Source organism: Salvelinus sp. IW2-2015, linkage group LG14 (genome assembly GCF_002910315.2).
Source record: "Salvelinus sp. IW2-2015 linkage group LG14, ASM291031v2, whole genome shotgun sequence".
NCBI lineage: Eukaryota > Metazoa > Chordata > Actinopteri > Salmoniformes > Salmonidae > Salvelinus > Salvelinus sp. IW2-2015.
Genome location: NC_036854.1, coordinates 8,005,542 through 8,025,850, shown reverse-complemented (window position 1 = coordinate 8,025,850; position 20,309 = coordinate 8,005,542). Strand labels below are relative to the sequence as shown.

The window sequence follows — 20,309 nt, the reverse complement described above, 5'->3', positions numbered from 1 at the left end:
AGTCTCCTTTACATTAACTCTAGACGTGGTTTTCCCTGCCAGAGTCTCCTTTACATTAACTCTAGACGTGGTTTTCCCTGCCAGAGTCTCCTTTAATCATGATTGTGGTGGTTGATGCGCCTGGGCTGCTCTGATCTGAAAGGACTCTGTCCAAGGTTTTAATTTAGCCTGGAGCTTATGGTAGCCTTGGATCCCCCTTTAATTAGATGTCAGTCTATTGGTATTATAGCATCTATCCTCTCTTCTGCAGTTAAGGTAAAGGTGTGTGTGTTTGTGTGTCACTGTCTAGTGTCTACTAGTGTCAAACAGTGTATACATCCTTCTGGTTCTCTGAAGCTTCATGTTTGTGTATATGATCATGCGCGGCTGCAGGTTGGCAGGTACAGTATCCTATGGTTAGAGGGCTAGGATGTGTGTGTGATGGAGGGTTGTTGTACTATAATGTATTGAGATGTTAGTGTTTTTTTTGTCTTGTTTTATTGAAATGGAATGAAGACGTGTGTCTGGATCTTAATGTTCTAAGCCTTCTATGATTGAAATGTGATTGATTTGTTTGATGTGGAGGATAATGATGGATTGATAGGGTTTTGGCCTGTTGTTTTGTCATGTTGAGATTGTTGTTGTCTGTCAACCTCAGACTCTAGTATCTCACCTTTCGAACACTAGTGTGTGTGGTTGTTTGTGGTTGTGTGTGTGTGCGCGCACGCGCGTGCTCCCTTATAGTGAGAGGGGTAACTGGTGCAGCCAGCCAAACTGCGTCACACACGGAGGACAGAACAACTTGAAAGTACTTTGTCTTAGCCTTGATTTATTTTAACTTCTTACATAATAGAACAGTACTGTTTATGTTTACATTTTGAGTTTCATAAACTCTAAGTTACCAAGGAAACGTGGGTGTTTCATTGAGACGTGTCTGTTCTTCCTATGTCCAGGGGGCTGTGTTAAGTTGTGTTGTAATGGTGGGAGTAGAGAGGGAAGAGGTGGAGGAGAGAGGGTGGAGAGGTGGAGGAGAGGTAGGCCCTTTCACAATCTCTTCCTGCTGGACCCTCATCCTGCATTTTTAATCTGAGTCCAAACACAGCTTCCTCCATATGTCCCCTACACACGCACGCTCACACACACACACACACACACACACACACACACACACACACACACACAACCACAACCACACAACACAACACACACCACACACACACACACACACACACAACACACACACACACACACACACACCACACCGCCTCTCCACACACCACACACCGTCTCTCTCTCTCACACACACACACACACACACCGTCTCACACACACACACACACACACACACACACACACACACACACACACACACCACACACACACACACACACACACACACACACACACACACACACACACACACACACACCACACACACAACACAACACACACACACACACACACTACCATGTCCAGTTGTAACTCTGGCAGCCTCTTCTCTTTCTTGCCCCTTTTAAGTTCTGTGCCCCAGTTCACTTATCCCTCACTCAGTCACTCACTCACTCAGTCACTCACTCACTCACTCACTCACTAACTCACTCACTCACTCACTCACTCATTTCCACTCCTCCCCCCTCATTTCCACTCCTCTTCCGCCTGTAGTGATTTGTTTACTCATTAAGCCGTTTATGTGAATACTAAACACTATACTAGCTACTACCTTTTATAGTATTGGATGTTGCCGTTTCTATTGTGGTCAAAGAGCTGCTGCTGCTGTTGTTTCAGTGGCAATGCTGTTCATTGTTGTTGTTTAGTCTGCTATAAGGCAGAAGCTGCTCCTTGTTTTCCTCATGGGTTTTCCAGTTTCTCTGGTCATCCCAAGGGATCCCTGCTCTTATAGGAGCTTTATTCACAGAGTCTGAATTCTGTCCCCCGGACTCAGACATTCCTGGACTTGTCCCGGCACCGTGGCCAGACTGCTGCACGCTGCTCAGGGAATATGGGAAGCTCATAAGGCAGGAATCTTAGGAAAATAAATTAGACACATTATGGAGGCCACCAGGTGGAGGATAGTGCTTTTTAATTGGTCTGTTTCAGTGATGTCATTTTTTTATTCACTGCTATTCATATGGACTTGAATCGTACTGAAAACCCATATGAAACTCTTGTTGCACTGTTAGGCTTTAGTTGAAGTAGTTGAAATGAACGTTGATATACTGTATCAAACAGTACAGTCAAATATCAAAAGAGAATGTAAGAGGTGAGGTATGCAGAATGAATGATTATGTTGACTTTCCTACAGTGACATTAGGTGAATGTGGACGAGAAGAATGGAGCTTCCCTCAGATCTACAAGTGATCCATCTCTGGGCTGACAGTGTAACAGGGTCACAGAAGGAGGAGAGGAGAGTATCTGTAAATAAATGACCCCTCCCACTCTATCTAGCCCTCAGTACTGAACCCCTCCTCCTCTGCTCCCCAAACTGGTTTACTGTAGAAACACACTGGCCTCATTGTGACTGGCACAGCTGGGAAAACGAAGGAGCTGTCAGGTCGTCTGAGGAAGCGCACACACGCTCACTCTGTGCCGACTGCAATAACAACCACCCCCCTTCCCGTCTGTAGCACCCCCTCCTCTTGGGACAGATGCTAAAGCGCAAAGGGGGTTGGAACGAGCCACTTTTTTCCTTTCGTGCAGAACTTTTCCCAAAAGTTTTGTTTGTCTCTTGTTTTCAAGCTCTCTGATCGTGTGTGTGTGTGTGTGTGTGTGTGTGTGTGTGTGTGTGTGTGTGTGTGTGTGTGTGTGTGTGTGTGTGTGTACCCTTACCCCACTCCAAGTGTCTGTCTGTCTGAGTGCTATGAGGAATAGAGGGCTTTATTGACGCTCTGCTCTCGGTGCCTCTCTTCACTCCCTTCCTCAGGCTCGGGGGTGAGCTGAGCGCCTGACTGTTGCCATGGTGACCACAGCGCTATAGCCTCAATCATCCTGGCAACCACACAAACCCTCAAACCCTAAGTGTGTGTGTGCATGTGTTTGTGGGTGCTCTGTGTTAGCCATGAAGTGGGGAGAGGCCTTGTGATGGGCTGTTTTCAGAAGAATCGTTTTGCTTCTGAAGAGCCAGAGGGAAAGTGGAGGAGTTGTAAAATGTTATATTAGTTAGGAGGAAACGAGGGTAAGAGAGGCAAGAGCAGCTGGGTTGTAAGGGTGTCAGATAGGATAGGCTGTGACTGACTGTAGGGATTGGTCCTTAATGAACTGTCCAGACTTCGGAGCAGGAGCGCTGGTCAATGGTGTTGTGTATTTGCTTAGCCGGGGGTGCTCGTTATGTGGCAAGGGGAGAAGGCGGTCGGTGTTTGGGGTTAGGGGGAGAGGGTGGAGGCAGAGGCCTTCATGGGTCAGTGGGTCCCCTTAGTACTAGAGAGGTTGTGCTGCTGGAGATGGACTACTTACTGGAGGTTTCCTGAGACGTGTTGGGGTGGGGGCTCTAGTTAGAGTTCCCACTGAGAGGGTTCACTAGCGTTGTATGGTAACCTACTGACCAGTGACCAGTAAGCTGCACTGACCAGTAGGGGGTAGGGGAGGGGGGCAGTATTATTGTATGGTCAGTAAAAGGGGGAGGGTTTAGGGGACGCCCTGCTGCTGGGACCAGTACCTCTCCTCTGAAGAAGGGGGACAAATAGCCGACCTACTCGTGTGTGTGCAGAAGCAGCTATTGTCTAAAACGTGTGGTCATTAGCTGGTGTCTGTCCTGACGTGAGCTGAACTGTCCGCAGACTAGGTGATCACTCATAAAAATTGAAAATTGAAATGAAATATTTGTAACCGTTTGTAATAGACAAATGGTGTTCATTTGGAACATGTGGCGATTACCTTGGCTTATGAAAGAAATATACTTCCTGTTGCATTTCATTCTTGTTTGATGCACAGTGTACCTGTATGTGTGCAAACCTACTCTCACACTTGTCCCATTACAAACCCATTCTGTGTATATAGGGGGGGGAAACTGAACACTAAACACAAGTAGTGTGCTGGGGGGGTCTTTTGTTTGGGACGGCTACCAGCTATTGATTAGGGCTAACCTTAATCAAGAGAGTGTGAGTGAGAATCTGTGAAATTTGAGAGATAATTCCATTTGAGTAAATTTCCTGCAATTCTCCACATTTTGCCATGGGGAGGAGAAAATATTTGGCAATTTAACAGATTTTCATGCAATTCTACTCATTTTGCCATGGGGAGGAGTTCGGGCTGGGCTATATGACCAAAATCTCATGTCCCCGATATAGGTCATTTCATATCCCGATAACGATACATATCACGATATAGCACATTTTCTGTAAATTCAATGAATAAATAGTTTATATAAAATGACCACATGTTAAGGGCTATTTCTTATTACCTTTTGAATTATACTCAACAACTAAAAAGTACTTACTCATATTTGATTAGTTCTCCTTTTATTTAGAACCTTTGTATTTAGAACGTCCAGTTACGTTTGAGGCAACACACAGCATTTGAGGTGGCCACACCTGTTTTTTCACAGAAACGTTTTGCACAATGTTGGATACAATGAATTTGTATTAGGATATTGAATTTGTTTTCAATATTTTTGAATGTTTACTGCACAAATTGAATCATTGAATTCATAAATTGAACTTGTTTTTCTTGATTTGAAATGGAATTGAATGAATATTGCATTCAGTTTTAAAACCAAATGTAAATTTAATTGAATATTCAAATTCAATATTTTATATATTCACTTTCAATATGATATTGCGTTCATTGTCTGTGTATCAAGTTCACAAACCATAATTTCAATTTAATCAAAGTTTCGTACAGTTGAAGTGGGAAGTTTACATACACCTTAGCCAAATACATTTTAACTCAGTTTTTCACAATTCCTGACATTTAATCCTAGTAAAAATTCCCTCTCTTAGGTCAGTTAGGATCACCACTTTATTTTAAGAATGTGAAATGTCAGAATAATAGTAGAGAGAAAGCTTTAATTCAGCTTTTAATTCTTTCATCACATTCCCAGTGGGTCAGAAGTTTACATACACTCAATTAGTATTTGGTATCTTTGTTTTTATGGCGGTTTTGGAGCAGTTGCTTCTTCCTTGCTGAGCAGCCATTCAGGTTATGTCGACATAGGACTCGTTTTAATGCGGATATAGATACTTTTGTACCTGTTTCCTCCAGCATCTTCAGAAGGTCTTTTGCTGCTGTTCTGGGAGTGATTTGCACTTTTCGCACCAAAGTACGTTCTTCTCTTGGAGACAGAATGCGTTTCCTTCCTGAGTGGTATGACGGCTACATGGTCCCATGGTGTTTATACTTGCGTACTATTGTTTGTACAGATGAACGTGGTACCTTCAGGCGTTTGGAAATTGCTTCCAAGGATGAACCAGACTTGTGGAGGTCTACAATTTTTTTTCTGAACTGATTTCTTTTGATTTTCCCATGATGTCAAGCAAAGAGGCACTGATTTGAAGGTAGGCCTTGAAATACATCCACAGGTACACCTCCAATTGACTCAAATTATGTCAATTAGCCTATCAGAAGCTTCTAAAGCCATGACATAATTTTCTGGAATTTTCCAAGCTGTTTAAAGGCACAGTCAACTTAGTGTATGTATACTTCTGACCCACTGGAATTGTGATGGAGTGAATTATAAGTGAAATAATCTGTCTGTAAACAATTGTTGTAAAAATTACTTGTGTCATGCACAAAGTAGATGTCCTAACCAACTTGCCAAAACTATAGTTTAACAATACATTTGTGGAGTGGTTGAAAAACGAGTTTTACTGAATCCAAGCTAAGTGTATGTAAACTTCCGACTTCAACTGTATATTCAACTTCTCATCCTGGTACTTTGCCAGTCAGGAAGGGTAGAGCTGAACAGATAGAATCAAACGCTTACTATGGTAAACAGAAACTTCTGGCAGTTTCTGAAGCCAATGTGGCATGTTGAATTCATTTTCTTAAGGTGAATTTGACTCTAGCATTTGAACCATTTTGGCTATCAGCTATTATGACCCCATTCCTGAAAGCTAAGACTCTCTGGTGTTTGGATGTGCGTTCTGTTTCCCTCTATGATGATCACAGGCCAAGTTAGAAGGGAGTGTCACAGAAAAACGCAATTTGTCCCCCATAAGAATGAGTCTGACCCCATTTAGTCGTCTGGTCGATTGTTTGGTCAATAGGCTGTTGGTTGACCAAGATCTGATAGTATTTTCTTAACTTACCACCACTGTGGAGCTTCTCAAAGTAATTTTTTCTTCACCTCAAACAGCAAGTAAAAAGGGGGAAAAAAGGGGAGGGGGGGAATGTAATGCTCTGATCCAGGGGAAACTCATAAAATAGGCCTACCCGATTACTTATTCTTTGCGTAAATTGCCTACAGCTATGTCTATCCTGTCTGGAGCTCATTGGTGCAGGAAACTCTGAGGGCCCAGAATTTTTATACAATGTTGCAAGTTTGCTACTGCCAGCATCAGGCCAGACCAAAGTTAATAGTTGATACAGTACAATGTTTCAAGTTCCTTGCAGACAGGCCATGCGTATCCAATGTGATTTATAAGATATTTATTTTTATCAGGATATTGTCTACCTGCAGGCTGCAATGTTTTTATTTCTTGGCATTTTAGAATTTGGATTAACCACATGATAATGATTTTGAGATAGCTGGTGTAGCCTATTATCGAACTGCAACTTCAGGAGCGTAACAGCAGAATCTGCTAAGGCCAACAGCAGCAGGAGGAAGAGGGTCGGAAACAGCCTAACCAGAAGAAAAAAAACTATCTTGATCTCTGGCTCCCTCTTGAGTAATTTGTGTCTTAATTATTTAATCACAATGTGCTTAAAGCATCAGACAAGCTCAGTAGCCTATATATTGTTGATTTGACTAAAACACACATATATGTGTATATATATGTGTGTGTGTGTGTGTGTGTGTGTGTGTGTGTAGGGAAAAATACATGTTTAAATTCTACCTATCAATTGGTCGAAAGGACATACAACTCTAGGTCGATCAAGATTTAGTCGGGGACAGCTCTAATAAGATATAGTTGTCTAGCACCAATATAACTGACTGGGTTCGAAGTCGGGCCTACTGCACAACAACACTTTCTGTGGCAGAAGGATCTGTGCACCACATTTAATGAGTGCACAGATGAGTGCAACAGAGGTGGTGATGAGTAGCCTCGTAATTACCAGACTGATTACCTTGTGTAGCGAACCATTCATGTAAGCTCGCGGGATCAGGCCGTCTCACGAGGCTGTTTATTTATTTAAAAAATATATATATTTCACCTTTATTTAACCACGTAGGCCAGTTGAGAACAAGTTCTCATTTACAACTGCTACCTGGCCAAGATAAAGCAAAGCAGTGCGACGAAAACAACAGAGTTACACATGGGATAAACAAACGTACATTCAATAACACAATAGAAGAATCTATATACAGTGTGTGCAAATGTAGTAAGATTAGGGAGGTAAGGCCATAATAAGTAATTACAATTTAGCATTAACACTGGAGTGATAAATGTGCAGATGATGATGTGCAAGTAGAGATTAGAGGTCGGCCGACTAATCGGAATGGGCGATTAATTAGGGCCGATTTTCAAGTTTTCATAACAATTGGTAATCGGCATTTTTGAACACCGATCATGGCCGATTACATTGCACTCCACGAGGAGACTGCGTGGCAGGCTGACTACCTGTTATGCGAGTGCAGCAAGGAGCCAAGGTAAGGTGCTAGCTAGCATTAAACGTATCTTATAAAAAACAATCAATCTTAACATAATCACTAGTTAACTCCACATTGATGATATTACTAGTTTATCTAGCTTGTCCTGCGTTGCATATAATCGATGCGGTGCCTGTTAATTTATCATTGAATCACAGCCTACTTCGCCAAACGGGTGATTTAACAAGCGCATTCGCGAAAAAAGCATTGTCGTTGCACCAATGTGTACCTAACCATAAACATCAACGCCTTTCTTAAAATCAATACACAAGTATATATTTTTAAACCTGCATATTTAGTTAATATTGCCTGCTAACATGAATTTATTTTAACTAGGGAAATTGTGTCACTTCTCTTGCGTTCTGTGCAACAGAGTCAGGGTATATGCAGCAGTTTGGGCCACCTGGCTCGTTGCGAACTGTATGAAGACCATTTCTTCCGAACAAAGACAGCCAACTTCGCCAAACGGGGAATGATTTAACAAAAGCGCATTTGCGAAAAAAGCACAATCGTTGCACGAATGTACCTAAACATAAACATCAATGCCTTTCTTAAAATCAATACACAGAAGTATATATTTTTAAAACCTGTATATTTAGTTAAAATAAATTAATGTTAGCAGACAATATTAATCTAGGGAAATTGTGTCACTTCTCTTGCGTTCATTGCACGCAGAGTCAGGGTATATGCAACAGTTTGTGGCTCGTTGCGAACTAATTTGCCAGAATTTTACGTAATTATGACATAACATTGAAGGTTGTGCAATGTAACAGCAATATTTAGACTTATGGATGCCACCCGTTAGATAAAATACGTAACTGTTCTGTATTTCACTGAAAGAATAAACGTTTTGTTTTCGAAATGATAGTTTACGGATTTGACCATATTAATGACCTAAGGCTCGTATTTCTGTGTGTTATTATATTATAATTAAGTCTATGATTTGATAGAGCAGTCTGACTGAGCGGTGGTAGGCAGCAGCAGGCTCGTAAGCATTCATTCAAACAGAACTGTCTTGCATTTGCCAGCAGCTCTTTGCTGTGCTTCAAGCATTGCGCTGTTTATGACAAGCCTATCAACTCCCAAGATTAGGCTGGCAATGCTAAAGTACCTATTAGAACATCCAATAGTCAAAGGTATATGAAATACAAATGGTATAGAGAGAAATAGTCCTATAATAACTACAACCTAAAACTTCATACCTGGGAATATTGAAGACTCATGTTAAAAGGAACCACCAGCTTTCATATGTTCTCATGTTCTCAGCAAGGAACTTAAACGTTAGCTTTTTTACATGGCACATATTGCACTTTTACTTTCTTCTCCAACACTTTTTATTTTGCATTATTTAAACCAAATTGAACATGTTTCATTATTTATTTGAGACTAAATAGATTTTATTGATGTATTATATTAAGTTAAAATAAAAGTGTTCATTGTTCATTCAGTATGGTTGTAATTGTCATTATTACAAATATATATATATAAAAATCGGCCGATTTAATCGGTATCGGCTTGTTTTGGTCCTCCAATAATCGGTATCGTTTTTTTTTGGTCCTCTAATAATCGGTATCAGCGTTGAAAAATCATAATCGGTCGACCTCTAGTAGAGATACTGGGGTGCAAAAGAGCAAAGAAAATAACAATATGGGGATGAGGTAGTTGGGTGGGCTTTTCACAGATGGGCTGTGTACAGGTGCAGTGATCGGTAAGCTGCTCTAACAGCTGATGCTTAAAGTTAGTGAGGGAGATATAAGTCTCCAGCTTCAGTGACTTTTGCAATTCGTTCCAGTCATTGGCATCAGAGAACTGGAAGGAAAGGCGGCCAAATGAGGTGTTGGCTTTGGGGATGATCAGTGAAATATACCTGCTGAAGCACGTGCTACGGGTGGGTGTTGCTATGGTGACCAGTGAGCTGAGATAAGGTGAGGCTTTACCTAGCAAAGACTTATAGCTGACCTGGAGCCAGTGGGTTTGGCAATGGATATGTAGCAAGGGCCAGCCAACGAGAGCATACAGGTCGCAGTGGTGGGTAGCATATGGGGCTTTAGTGACAAATCGGATGGCACTGTGATAGAGTACATCCAATATGCTGAGTAGAGTGTCGGAGGCTATTTTGTAAATGACATCGCCGAAGTCAAGGATCGGTAGGATAGTCCGTTTTACGAGGGTATGTTTGGCAGCATGAGTGAAGGATGCTTTGTTGTGAAATAGGAAGCCAATTCTATATTTAATTTTGGATTGGAGATGCTTAATGTGAGTCTGGAAGGAGAGTTTACAGTCTAACCAGACACCTAGGTATTTGTAGTTGTGCACGTATTCTAAGTCAGAACCGTCCAGAGTAGTGATGCTAGTCGGGCGGGCAGGTGCGTGCAGCAATCGGTTGAAGAGCGTGCATTTAGTTTTACTAGCGTTAAAGAGCAGTTGGAGGCCACGGAATGAGTGTTGTATGGCTTTGAAGCTCGTTTGGAGGTTTCTTAACACAGTGTCCAAAGAAGGGCCAGATGTAACAGAATGGTGTCGTCTGCGTAGAGGTGGATCAGAGAATCACCAGCAGCATGAGCGACATAATTGATATATACAGAGAAAAGAGTCGGCCCGAGAATTGAACCCTGTGGCACCCCCATAGACTGCCAGAGGTCCGGACAACAGGCCCTCCGATTTGACACACTGAACTCTATCTGAGAAGTAGTTAGCGAACCAGGCGAGGCAGTCATTTGAGAAAACAAGGCTATTGAGACTGCCGATAAGAATGCGGTGATTGACAGTCTAAAGCCTTGGCCAAGGGCGATGAAGACGGCTGCACAGTAGTGTCTTTTATCGATGGCGGTTATGATACCGTTTAGGACCTTGAGCGTGGCTGAGGTGCACCCATGACCAGCTCGGAAACCAGATTGCATAGCGTAGAAGGTACGGTGGGATTCGAAATGGTCGGGTATTTGTTAACTTGGCTTTCGAAGACTTTAGAGAGGCAGTGCAGGATGGATATAGGTCTGTGATGAGCATCCTTGGCTGAGACATCAAGACGTGTTAGTTTGACTGATGGGTCTCCTGTGCACCAGGAGTTTATTAGTCATATGCACAGCGTCGCACATGAAATTGCAGGATACAGTGAATTTCTTAAGCTCCGAGCTCTAACAGTTACTCATCACACGAGCATGGTCAGCGAACCACATGCTACATTTCACCCCCCTTTGACCTCCTCCTTGAAGAGACCCATCCAAGTCACAGGACCAATGCCTAGGCTTTAGCTCAACAGGCTAACAGTCTTAACCCAGTCAGTCACATGTTAGCCTAATAATGACTACCCTTGCCGGAGACTTGAACCTAGACTATGTTTAAGACAAAATAACACATGTCAAACTAACATGTCTTCATCACATAAGCATGGATCACCAAACCACGCGAGTAACCTTGCTGGATCTTGAAGACTTGTGTTAGTGTAGCAGATGGGATCTGTGAAACTCTGAAGTGTTGCCCCTTTTTTAATAGCCTTTTTTAATAGCACGATGTGTTGAAACGCTTCAGGAGGGCTGTCACGTGTGTTTGCGAGGCAGATGTCCTGAGTTTGAGCTGTAATCGTTAAGCAAGCAATGTGTTGTCCTTTACATGAACTTCCTGTACTTTTCTCTATAGGCTTTAGCTAAATGGGCTAACACAGTCTTGTTATCTGCAGGAGACCTGGTTTGAACCCAGTCAGTCACAAGTGCAAGATTAAACAGGGAGTGGAAAGACTATCCTTAGAAGGGCTATGAAGGGGCATTTCAACCTATATTCTTATGGGTCCAAATACATATATTTTTTTGTGACACTCCTTTCTAACGCAGCCTGTGATCATCATAGCGGGGAACGTCCATGCTCCAGAGAGACTTAGCTTTCAGGAAAGGGGGTCATAATAGCTAATAGCCAAAATGGTTCAAATGCTAGAGTCAAATTCAGTGTAAGAAAATGAATTCAACATGCCACATTGGCTTCAGAAACTGACAGAAGTTTCTGTTACCACAGTAAGCGTTTGATTTGATCTATTTTCCTCTACCTTTCCTGACTGTCAAAGTGCCAGGATGTTGTCTCTGGTTTTGTTGAATATACATGTCTGAAACTTGGATAAACTTGAAATTATAGTATGTAAACTTGATATACAGAAAATGTATGCAATACCTACCATATTGAAAATGAATTTATAAATATTGAACTTGAATATTCAATTAAATAGAATTTTAGAACTGAATGCAATATTCCGTTTCAGATCATGAAGTACAAGTTACATTTCTGGATTCAATTTTTGCATTACAAATAAAAAAAATATTACATTCAAATTCAATATCCTAATACAAATTCTAAATTATGGGATTCAAATACAGTTTCTGTTGTCACTGAAATCGCACCATAGGGGTAGCGGTGTTTCTGTGCTGTACAATGTAGGCCTACATTGTATGCCCTCCCGATTTTGATACAAATCATCATGATATCATTCTGCCAGGTAGGTCTATTTTGCATTTATTGGGAATGTTTGTTGGGAAATGTTTGTTGGGAAAGATATGTTCATTCAAACATCGCATGATGATTGCATTGCGCATCGCAAAGTTTCACCAAGACTTCGGACCAAACTTTTTCAATGCCTGGCCTGCATACCCATTGTTGCCTTAGTTGGCATTTACTGGTAGATATAAGTTGAAACGTCTTTCCAATCCTACCGATGTTGTTCACTATTCTACTTTGATACACATCAGTCGGGATTAAGAAGTGAGTATACGCAATGCCCACTGAAAAAAAATATAGCCCCCCCATTGGTATGTGCCCAATTTGATAATTCAACCATGATTACTACAAGTTTATTTAGCTGGCTAGACTAATTTAACCAATCTCAACAAAAAAAATCCTGACATGGACTAATTGAGTCACTGTCAGTTACTGACATATCAAGAGAGAAACTACTGATTCACAACCCCATTTCGAAATTGCACCTTGTATATTCTACTATTCTAACTTTCAACAGAGACAATTGAGACCCCGACTGAGTTCCCCCAAAACATTTTGGTGGTCACGGGCCCCCTAGCGGCCAGGGCCCTAAGCGACCGCTAATGTCACTTATACCTGGTGCCGGCCCTGGAGAGGGCACTTACTGTGGAACTCCGGTCCTTGTAATTTGTTGTGGGAGAGAGGGGAGGAGTCAGGGGGAGGGGAAAGCCCAGTGGGGAGGGAACAGGGGAGAGCAAAGGCCATTCAGTCTGATGCACACACAGAGATATACAGACATATACAGAGTGTATGTGCTACCACTAGAGAGAGGAAAAGAGAAATGTAGGCTTCTGAAAGAGCGACCGAGAGCCCAATGAGAGTTTTAGCAAGCCAGCAAAGGAGAAAGAGAGAGAAAGCTATACAGAGCATCAGAGAGAAAGAAAAGGATAGCAAAAGTGGTCAGCTGCTACACCAGTGAGAAGTCTGTCTGTGATAGGTGAAAGAGTGAGTGTGTTGGGAGCAGCGGACTGCACGCTTGCTCCCTGAAGAAGGAAATGTATCGGGCTGACTGAGAGAATGTGAGGTGTGCTGTGGCTGCGGGAACTGGGAGTACTGCGATCAGTATAGTCTGCTCCCTGTGCATATGTGAATTTTCCTGGACTGTTGTTTTCTTATTAACAATTCACTCCTGTTATTTTTGCTGAAGGAAATTCAAAGCCATTATGCCAACTGGTAAGCAGAATTTATTTCAGGTATTTCTAATGTAGACTGTTTTATGTACTAGGCCATTTGAGAGCTCAACATCAGTTGGTTTTGTATGGTTAAAAAATGCCTAGATATATATTTTTTCCTCAGGTGTTTGATCTGCAGTCAAAGGTGCAACAGAGTTTAGATTTCTTTATCTTTCATATAATATTTTAGTTTTTGTGGTAAACTGGGGGCCTTGTGGTAAATTGAAAGTCTTTGAAGGTGAATGCCTTGATGGTGTGTCTGGTAGGAATGAGTACTCCTATTCATGTTTTTATTCACATGGATGTAAGAGCTGGCTCTGTTTTAGTTCCACATGTATTTCTTGCGTCTGGTAAAGGTCATTTGAATGAAACTTGTGTTGTGTGCTTTTGTCGTCCTTGTTTGGTTGTTGGTTAGTTGTGTGTTGTATCTAGCCCTCTTATTGCTGTCAGTTGTGGTTGTGCGTTGGCTCCATTTGTGTGTTGGTGTGATATCTTCTCCCTGCTGACACTGTTGTGTGAAGTATGTGTGACCTCTTTGTCGAAAGGTTCTCTCCGCTATGCTGTGAACAGTGTTTTCTAGTTTTCCTGCTGAGGCAGTTGAATGAAACATGTTTGCTTTTCCGCAGGGTTGTTGGTTCTTGATATTGTTGTTATTCCATTGCAGATTACGAGTGATTATTTAAAATTCAGATCATCGTTAGTTCCTCTCCTGTAATTTCTCCCCCACAGACGTTGTTCGTAGGTAGAGCCTATTCTCACTGATTTGAGAGGTGGAGGCACAGTTGAAGTCAGAAGTTTACATACACCTTAGCCAACTACATTTAAACTCAGTTTTTCTCAATTCCTGACATTTAATCCTAGTAAGAATTCCCTGTTTTAGGTCAGTTAGGATCACCACTTTATTTTAAGAATGTGAAATGTCAGAATAAAAGTAGAGAGAATGATTTATTTCAGCTTTTATTTCTTTCATCACATTCCTAGTGGGTCAGACGTTTACATGCTACCAAATACTAATTGAGTGTATTGCCTTAAAATTGTTTAACTTGGGCCAAACATTTTGGGTAGCCTTCCACAAGCTTCACACAATAAGTTGGTGGAATTCTGGCCCATTCCTTCTGACAGAGCTGGTGTAACTGAGTCAGGTTTGTAGGCCTTCTTGCTCGCACAAGCTTTTTCAGTTCTGCCCACACATTTTCTATAGGATTGAGGTCAGGGCTTTGTGATGGCCACTCCAATACCTTGACTTTGTTGTCCTTAAGCCATTTTGCCACAACTTTGGAAGTATGCTTGGGGTCATTGTCCGTTTGGAAGACCCATTTGCGACCAAGCTTTAACTTCCTGACTGATGTCTTGAGATGTTGCTTCAATATATCCAAATAATTTTCCTCCCTCATGATGCCATCTATTTTGTGAAGTGCACCACTCCCTCGTGCAGCAAAGCACCCCCACAACATGATGCTGCCTCCCCCGTGCTTCGCGGTTGGGATGGTGTTCTTCGGCTTGCAAGCCTCCCTCAAAAACAGTTCTATTTTTGTTTCATCAGACCAGAGGACATTTCTCCAAAAAGTATGATCTTTGTCCCCATATGCAGTTGCAAACCGTAGTCTGGCTTTTTTATGGTGGTTTTGGAGCAGTGGCTTCTTCCTTGCTGAGCGGCCATTCAGGTTATGTCGATATAGGACTCGTTTTACTGTGGATATAGATACTTTTGTACCTGTTTCCTCCATCTTTACAGGGTCCTTTGCTGTTGTTCTGGGATTGATTTGCTCTTTTCGCACCAAAGTACGTTCATCTCTAGGAGACAGAACGTGCCTCCTTCCTGAGCGGTATGACGGCTGCATGGTCCCATGGTGTTTATACTTGAGTACTATTGTTTGTACAGATGAACGTGGTACCTTCAGGCGTTTGGAAATTGGTCCCAAGAATGAACCAGACTTGTGGAGGTCTACAATTTTTTTCTGAGGTTTTGGCTGATTTCTTTTGATTTTCCCATGATGTCAAGCAAAGAGGCACTGAGTTTGAAGGTAGGCCTTGAAATACATCCACAGGTACACCTCTGACTCAGATTATGTCAATTAGCCTATCAGAAGCTTCTAAAGCCATGACATAATTTTCTGGAATTTTCCAAGCTGTTTAAAGGCACAGTCAACTTAGTGTATGTAAACTTCTGACCCATTGGAATTGTGATACAGTGAAATAATCTGTCTGTAAACAACTGTTGGAAAAATAACTTGTGTCATGCACAAAGTAGATGTCCTAACCGACTTGCCAAAACTATAGTTTGTTAACAAGAAATTTGTGGAGTAGTTGAAAAACGAGTTTTAATGACTCCAAGCTAAGTGTATGTAAACTTCCGACTTCAACTGTATATCCGGTATAGATACAATGGAGGAAGCTTCTCACCGAGGCTGTTGACAGAAGTTTATACTCAAATGTTTTCTGTGTAGAAGTGTCTGTTTGCTAAATTGACATGGAGTTATTTCCATGCACTGTTTCTATGTAGAGTTAATGTTTTGCATGGGCCATGAATGGGCTGTGTCAGTGGTGTAGTGCCTGGAGAAGTGTGTACCCTAATTTAGCAAAAACAAATCCTAACCGGCTCGCCCGGCGAAGGGAAGGCCAACCCAACCTGTACTCTGCAAGTAGGCTAATAGTAGGCCTATAATTGAAACAGATACATTAGGCTGTCAGTTAAGTCAGAAATTCAGAAGTTTTTAAAAACAACAAAAGTGGGTGTTCTAAGTCCACAACAATGCGTGAACCACATCGGGATGACTTTTGAGGTCTGGGAAAAATGTAAGACATTTTTATTTTTCATGTAGTTACCCTTTAATTAAACTGTGCTCCAGGCACCTAGCAATGTTGTGTGGTTAGCATTGTTTCTGTAGCGCATATGAGATGGAGTTTGCAAAAGAAATGGACACTGGATTGATGCAAATAATCATGGTATCATTCTGCCAGGTAAGCATAGGCTACTTTGTAGCTTGTGAACATTTAATAGAGATGGTTTCTGGGAAAGCCTTTCCATCTACCAGAAGATGGTTAGGTCTATCATTAGCATCACTATATTTTTCCTGTTTCTTCATTGAATGAAACCTGGACATTTTACTTCATATTATGAGGCATGTCTTACCTTGCTTCAAAGTAACCTATAGCCAAAATACCACCATAGAAACATGGCGGCAATTATTTTATAAAGACTTTATTGTATACGCTGTCCTGTTCTTTCATTGTCTGGCAGCCAAAGACATTATCCTAGTCATATATAAACCCATAATAGTTGTTGCATCTTCAGATCTTCCCTCTTTCTAAACTTCTAACAGATATTTCCATCTCTGTCTATGAAACTGCTTGCAACCGCTTGTATGTGCATGGTGTTTTCCCGCAATTGCATTTTGTAACATTTGTGGGAATGCCCACTGGCTGTGTGCCTATTGCTGCTCTAACAATGTGAAGAAATAATAGTTTATCAACATTTTAAGCTAAACATTCTGATCTGTTATATCAACCTTATTAATTGATACGGCCTATTCCACCACCACACTACTTTGATACGCATCGTGGGGATTAAGAAGTGAGTATATGCAATGCCTTATACCTGTGTATACCCTCCACTGTACACCATTGAGCTATGTTGACTCTTTTTAAATTGTGTGTTATTTAATTTCTCCATCTCTGCACTCCTGGTATCTCTGAGGGCCTTTTGTTAGTTGGTGTGTGTTGGTTTCCTCTCCGTACCTGCCTGTCTGTCTGTTTGACAAAGTAGCTGTTTGGGTAGGGCAGAAATGCCATTCTGCAGCCCATGACCCAAATTAGAGCCCTCAGGGGTGGCAGGAAGGGCGCGAGGGGTTGAGGCAGGGAGGCTAGAGGGGGGCATAATTACTATTGAGAGGCTCAGTGGACAATACACCACCAACCTACCCCAGCTCAGTAGGACATCTGTCCCCATACTTAGCTAGCCCTGCTGGGGTAGGGATGGGGAGGGAGCATGGTGGGAGGGTGGGAGGTCAATATCTTCCCCTTTCACCCTCAAAGGTCTCATGTATATTGGTGTGTGTATTGTTAAAAGAGAGATAGGGAGACTGAGGGAGGCTGTGGACAGCAAGCACAGGCTAGTGGGACAGATGCAGACCTTAATAATGTGGGAAGTTGTAAGGGATACTAGGGAGAGAGAGAAGTGAAAATCTATGTCAGGCTTGATGAGAGGAAGGGATAGGATAGGAACGCAACTATTTCAGTTCCTATGGTGTGGATTTCTGTGGGGTGGTGAGATCCAATCACTTTTGAGAATAAGCCCAGTATGTCACATAGTCATAGGAAGGGCGAGAGAGTGTGCCAGGGGGCTTGTTGGTGTCCCAAAGGTGTGTGTGTGTGTTTGTGTCTGTCTGAATAAAAGGGGGTGTTAGTGGACTTTTCCCCACAGCAACTCTCTCTCGCCCTCTCCGCTTTCAGCTATACCACCACCCCTCCCCCCTCTGAGCCCTCTCCCACTGTTTTAATAACACAGAATTAACACTATACTAATGTGTCCCATACTGTTATTTTCATGTTATAGACACTACTAAGATACGAGGTGTTCATCTGTTGTTATACACACTATACAGTGCATTCAGGAAGTATTCAGTCCCCTTGACTTTTTACACATTTTGTTACCTTATTCTAAAAATGTATTAAATAAATGTTTTCCCTCATCAATCTGCACACAATACACCATAATGACAAAGTGAAAACAGGTTTGTAGAATAAATAAAAAAATGTATTAAAAATAAAAACAGAAATTCAGACCCTTTGTTATGAGGCTCCAAATTGAGCTTGGGTGCATCCTGTTTCCATTGATCATCCTTGAGATGTTTTTACAACTTGATTGGAGTCCACCTGTGGTAAACTCAATTGATTGGACATGATTTGGAAAGGCACACACCTGTCTGTATAAGGTCCCACAGTTGACAGTGCATGTCAGAGCAAAAACCAAGCCATGAGCTCAAAGAAACTGTCCGTAGAGCTCAGAGACAGGATTTTGTCGGCACAGATCTGGGGAAGTGTACCAAAACATTTCTGCACCATTGAAGGTCCCCAAGAACACAGTGCCCTCCATCATTCTTAAATGGAAGAAGTTTGGAACCACCAAGACTCTTCCTAGAACTGTCTGTCTGGCCAAACTGAGCAATCTGGGGTGAAAGGCCTTGGTCAAGAACCAATGGTTACTCTGACAGAGCTCCAGAGTTCCTCTGTGGAGATGTCAAAACCTTCCAAAAGGATAACCATCTCTGCAGCACTCCACCAATCAGGCTGTTATGGTAGAGGGGCCAGACAGAAGCCACTCCTCAGTAAAAGGCACATGACAGCCCGCTTGGAATTTGCCAAAAGGCACCTAAAGGACTCTCAGACCTTGAGAAACAAGGTCTGATGAAACCAAGATTGAACTCTTTGGCCTGAATGCCAAGCGTCTTGTCTGGAGTAAACTTGGCACCATTCCTATGGTGAAGCATGGTGGTGGCAGCATCATGCTGCAGGGATGTTTTTCTGATGCAAGGACTGGGAGACTAGTCAGGCTCGAGGAAAAGATGAACTGAGCAAAGTACAGAGAGATCCTTGATGAAAACCTAATCAAGAGCACTCAGGACCTCAGACTGGGGCAAAGGTTCATCTTCCAACACGACAACAACCCTAAGCACACAGCCAGGACAATGCAGGAGTGGCTTCTGGACAAGTCTCTGAATGTCCTTGAGTGGCCCAGCCTGAACTTGAACCCGATCGAACATCTCTGGAGAGACCTGATAATAGCTGTGCAGCGATGCTCCCCATCCAACCTGACAGAGCTTGAGAGGATCTGCAGAGAAGAAACTCCACAAATCAAGGTGCACAAAAAATGTTGCGGCCTTTTAAGCATTCTAGTACAGTTAAATTGTTAACACACACATGGATGCAACGGTCTAAGGCACTGCACTACAGTCCCTGGTTCGAATCCAGGCTGTATCACATCCAGCCGTGATGGAGAGTCCTATATGGCGGCGCACAATTTGGCTCAGCGTCGTCCGGGTTTGGCATTGTAAATAAGAATTTGTTCTTAACTGACTTGCCTAGTTAAGCAAATGTTACATACACACATACACACACGACCGAAAAGCTATTTGGTTGGCATTTACGTATGTCATAATCAAAACCTATTTCTTTCACTTACTTGGAATGCCGTTTGGGTCTATTTGACGTGTCAAATAAGCTTGTTGACCAATCAGGACCTGAATATGACTGCACGTCACATAATAATTTAACGCGTTCATACATGTTTTACGTAGTTATTACACATTGATTACACTATCACTCGTATTTCATATGTCACAATGATTCTTCGATACGTATGCTATGATGCTGGTAAAGTTGTTTCGCGCACCTACAGTGCTGGTCATTAAAAAAAAGATAACCAGCTCATGGATGTAAACAATGTTCTTCCCCAAAAACATAGCAAAACAACATCTGCTTCAGTAGCTATATAGTTAGCTAGCTAACTATATAGCTTGGGTCATCTAATATAACCCTAATTTATAAGACACTTCTTATTTGATTAATGGTGGTCGCCCCATCTGTGAAGCTTGCCACAATAAGGATTAGCCACAATAGTGGACATTGTTGTTATCCTTCAAAACAAAAGTATGTAATTGACAGTGATGCAAATGAATACAAATAGGATAATTATGCCATAGTTGAATAGATCATGCTAAACGAGGTTGAAATGTTGTTATATAAAATCAAAAGACAATTTGTTAATTTGACAAAAAATTGTTGAAATCACGCTGGATGTATTATACTTTAGAATTGCATTGGGTGCATACTTATTTCACTGCATAGCCTTACCTATGGATTGTGGATCAATGACATGGGGTATCAGTCTACTCAGT

The 20,309-nt window shown here is 41.9% G+C and overlaps 1 protein-coding gene across 1 annotated transcript in view; it reads left to right on the top strand.

The window, feature by feature from the left end:
- Positions 1–12,967: 12,967 nt before the first annotated feature.
- Positions 12,968–20,309, top strand: part of LOC111972771 (pleckstrin homology domain-containing family G member 1) — a 62,752-nt gene continuing 55,410 nt past the window's right edge. The window contains 1 exon segment of the mRNA XM_023999843.1: positions 12,968–13,414. Coding sequence (XP_023855611.1) covers positions 13,405–13,414 — 10 coding nt within the window. The 5' untranslated portion in view covers positions 12,968–13,404.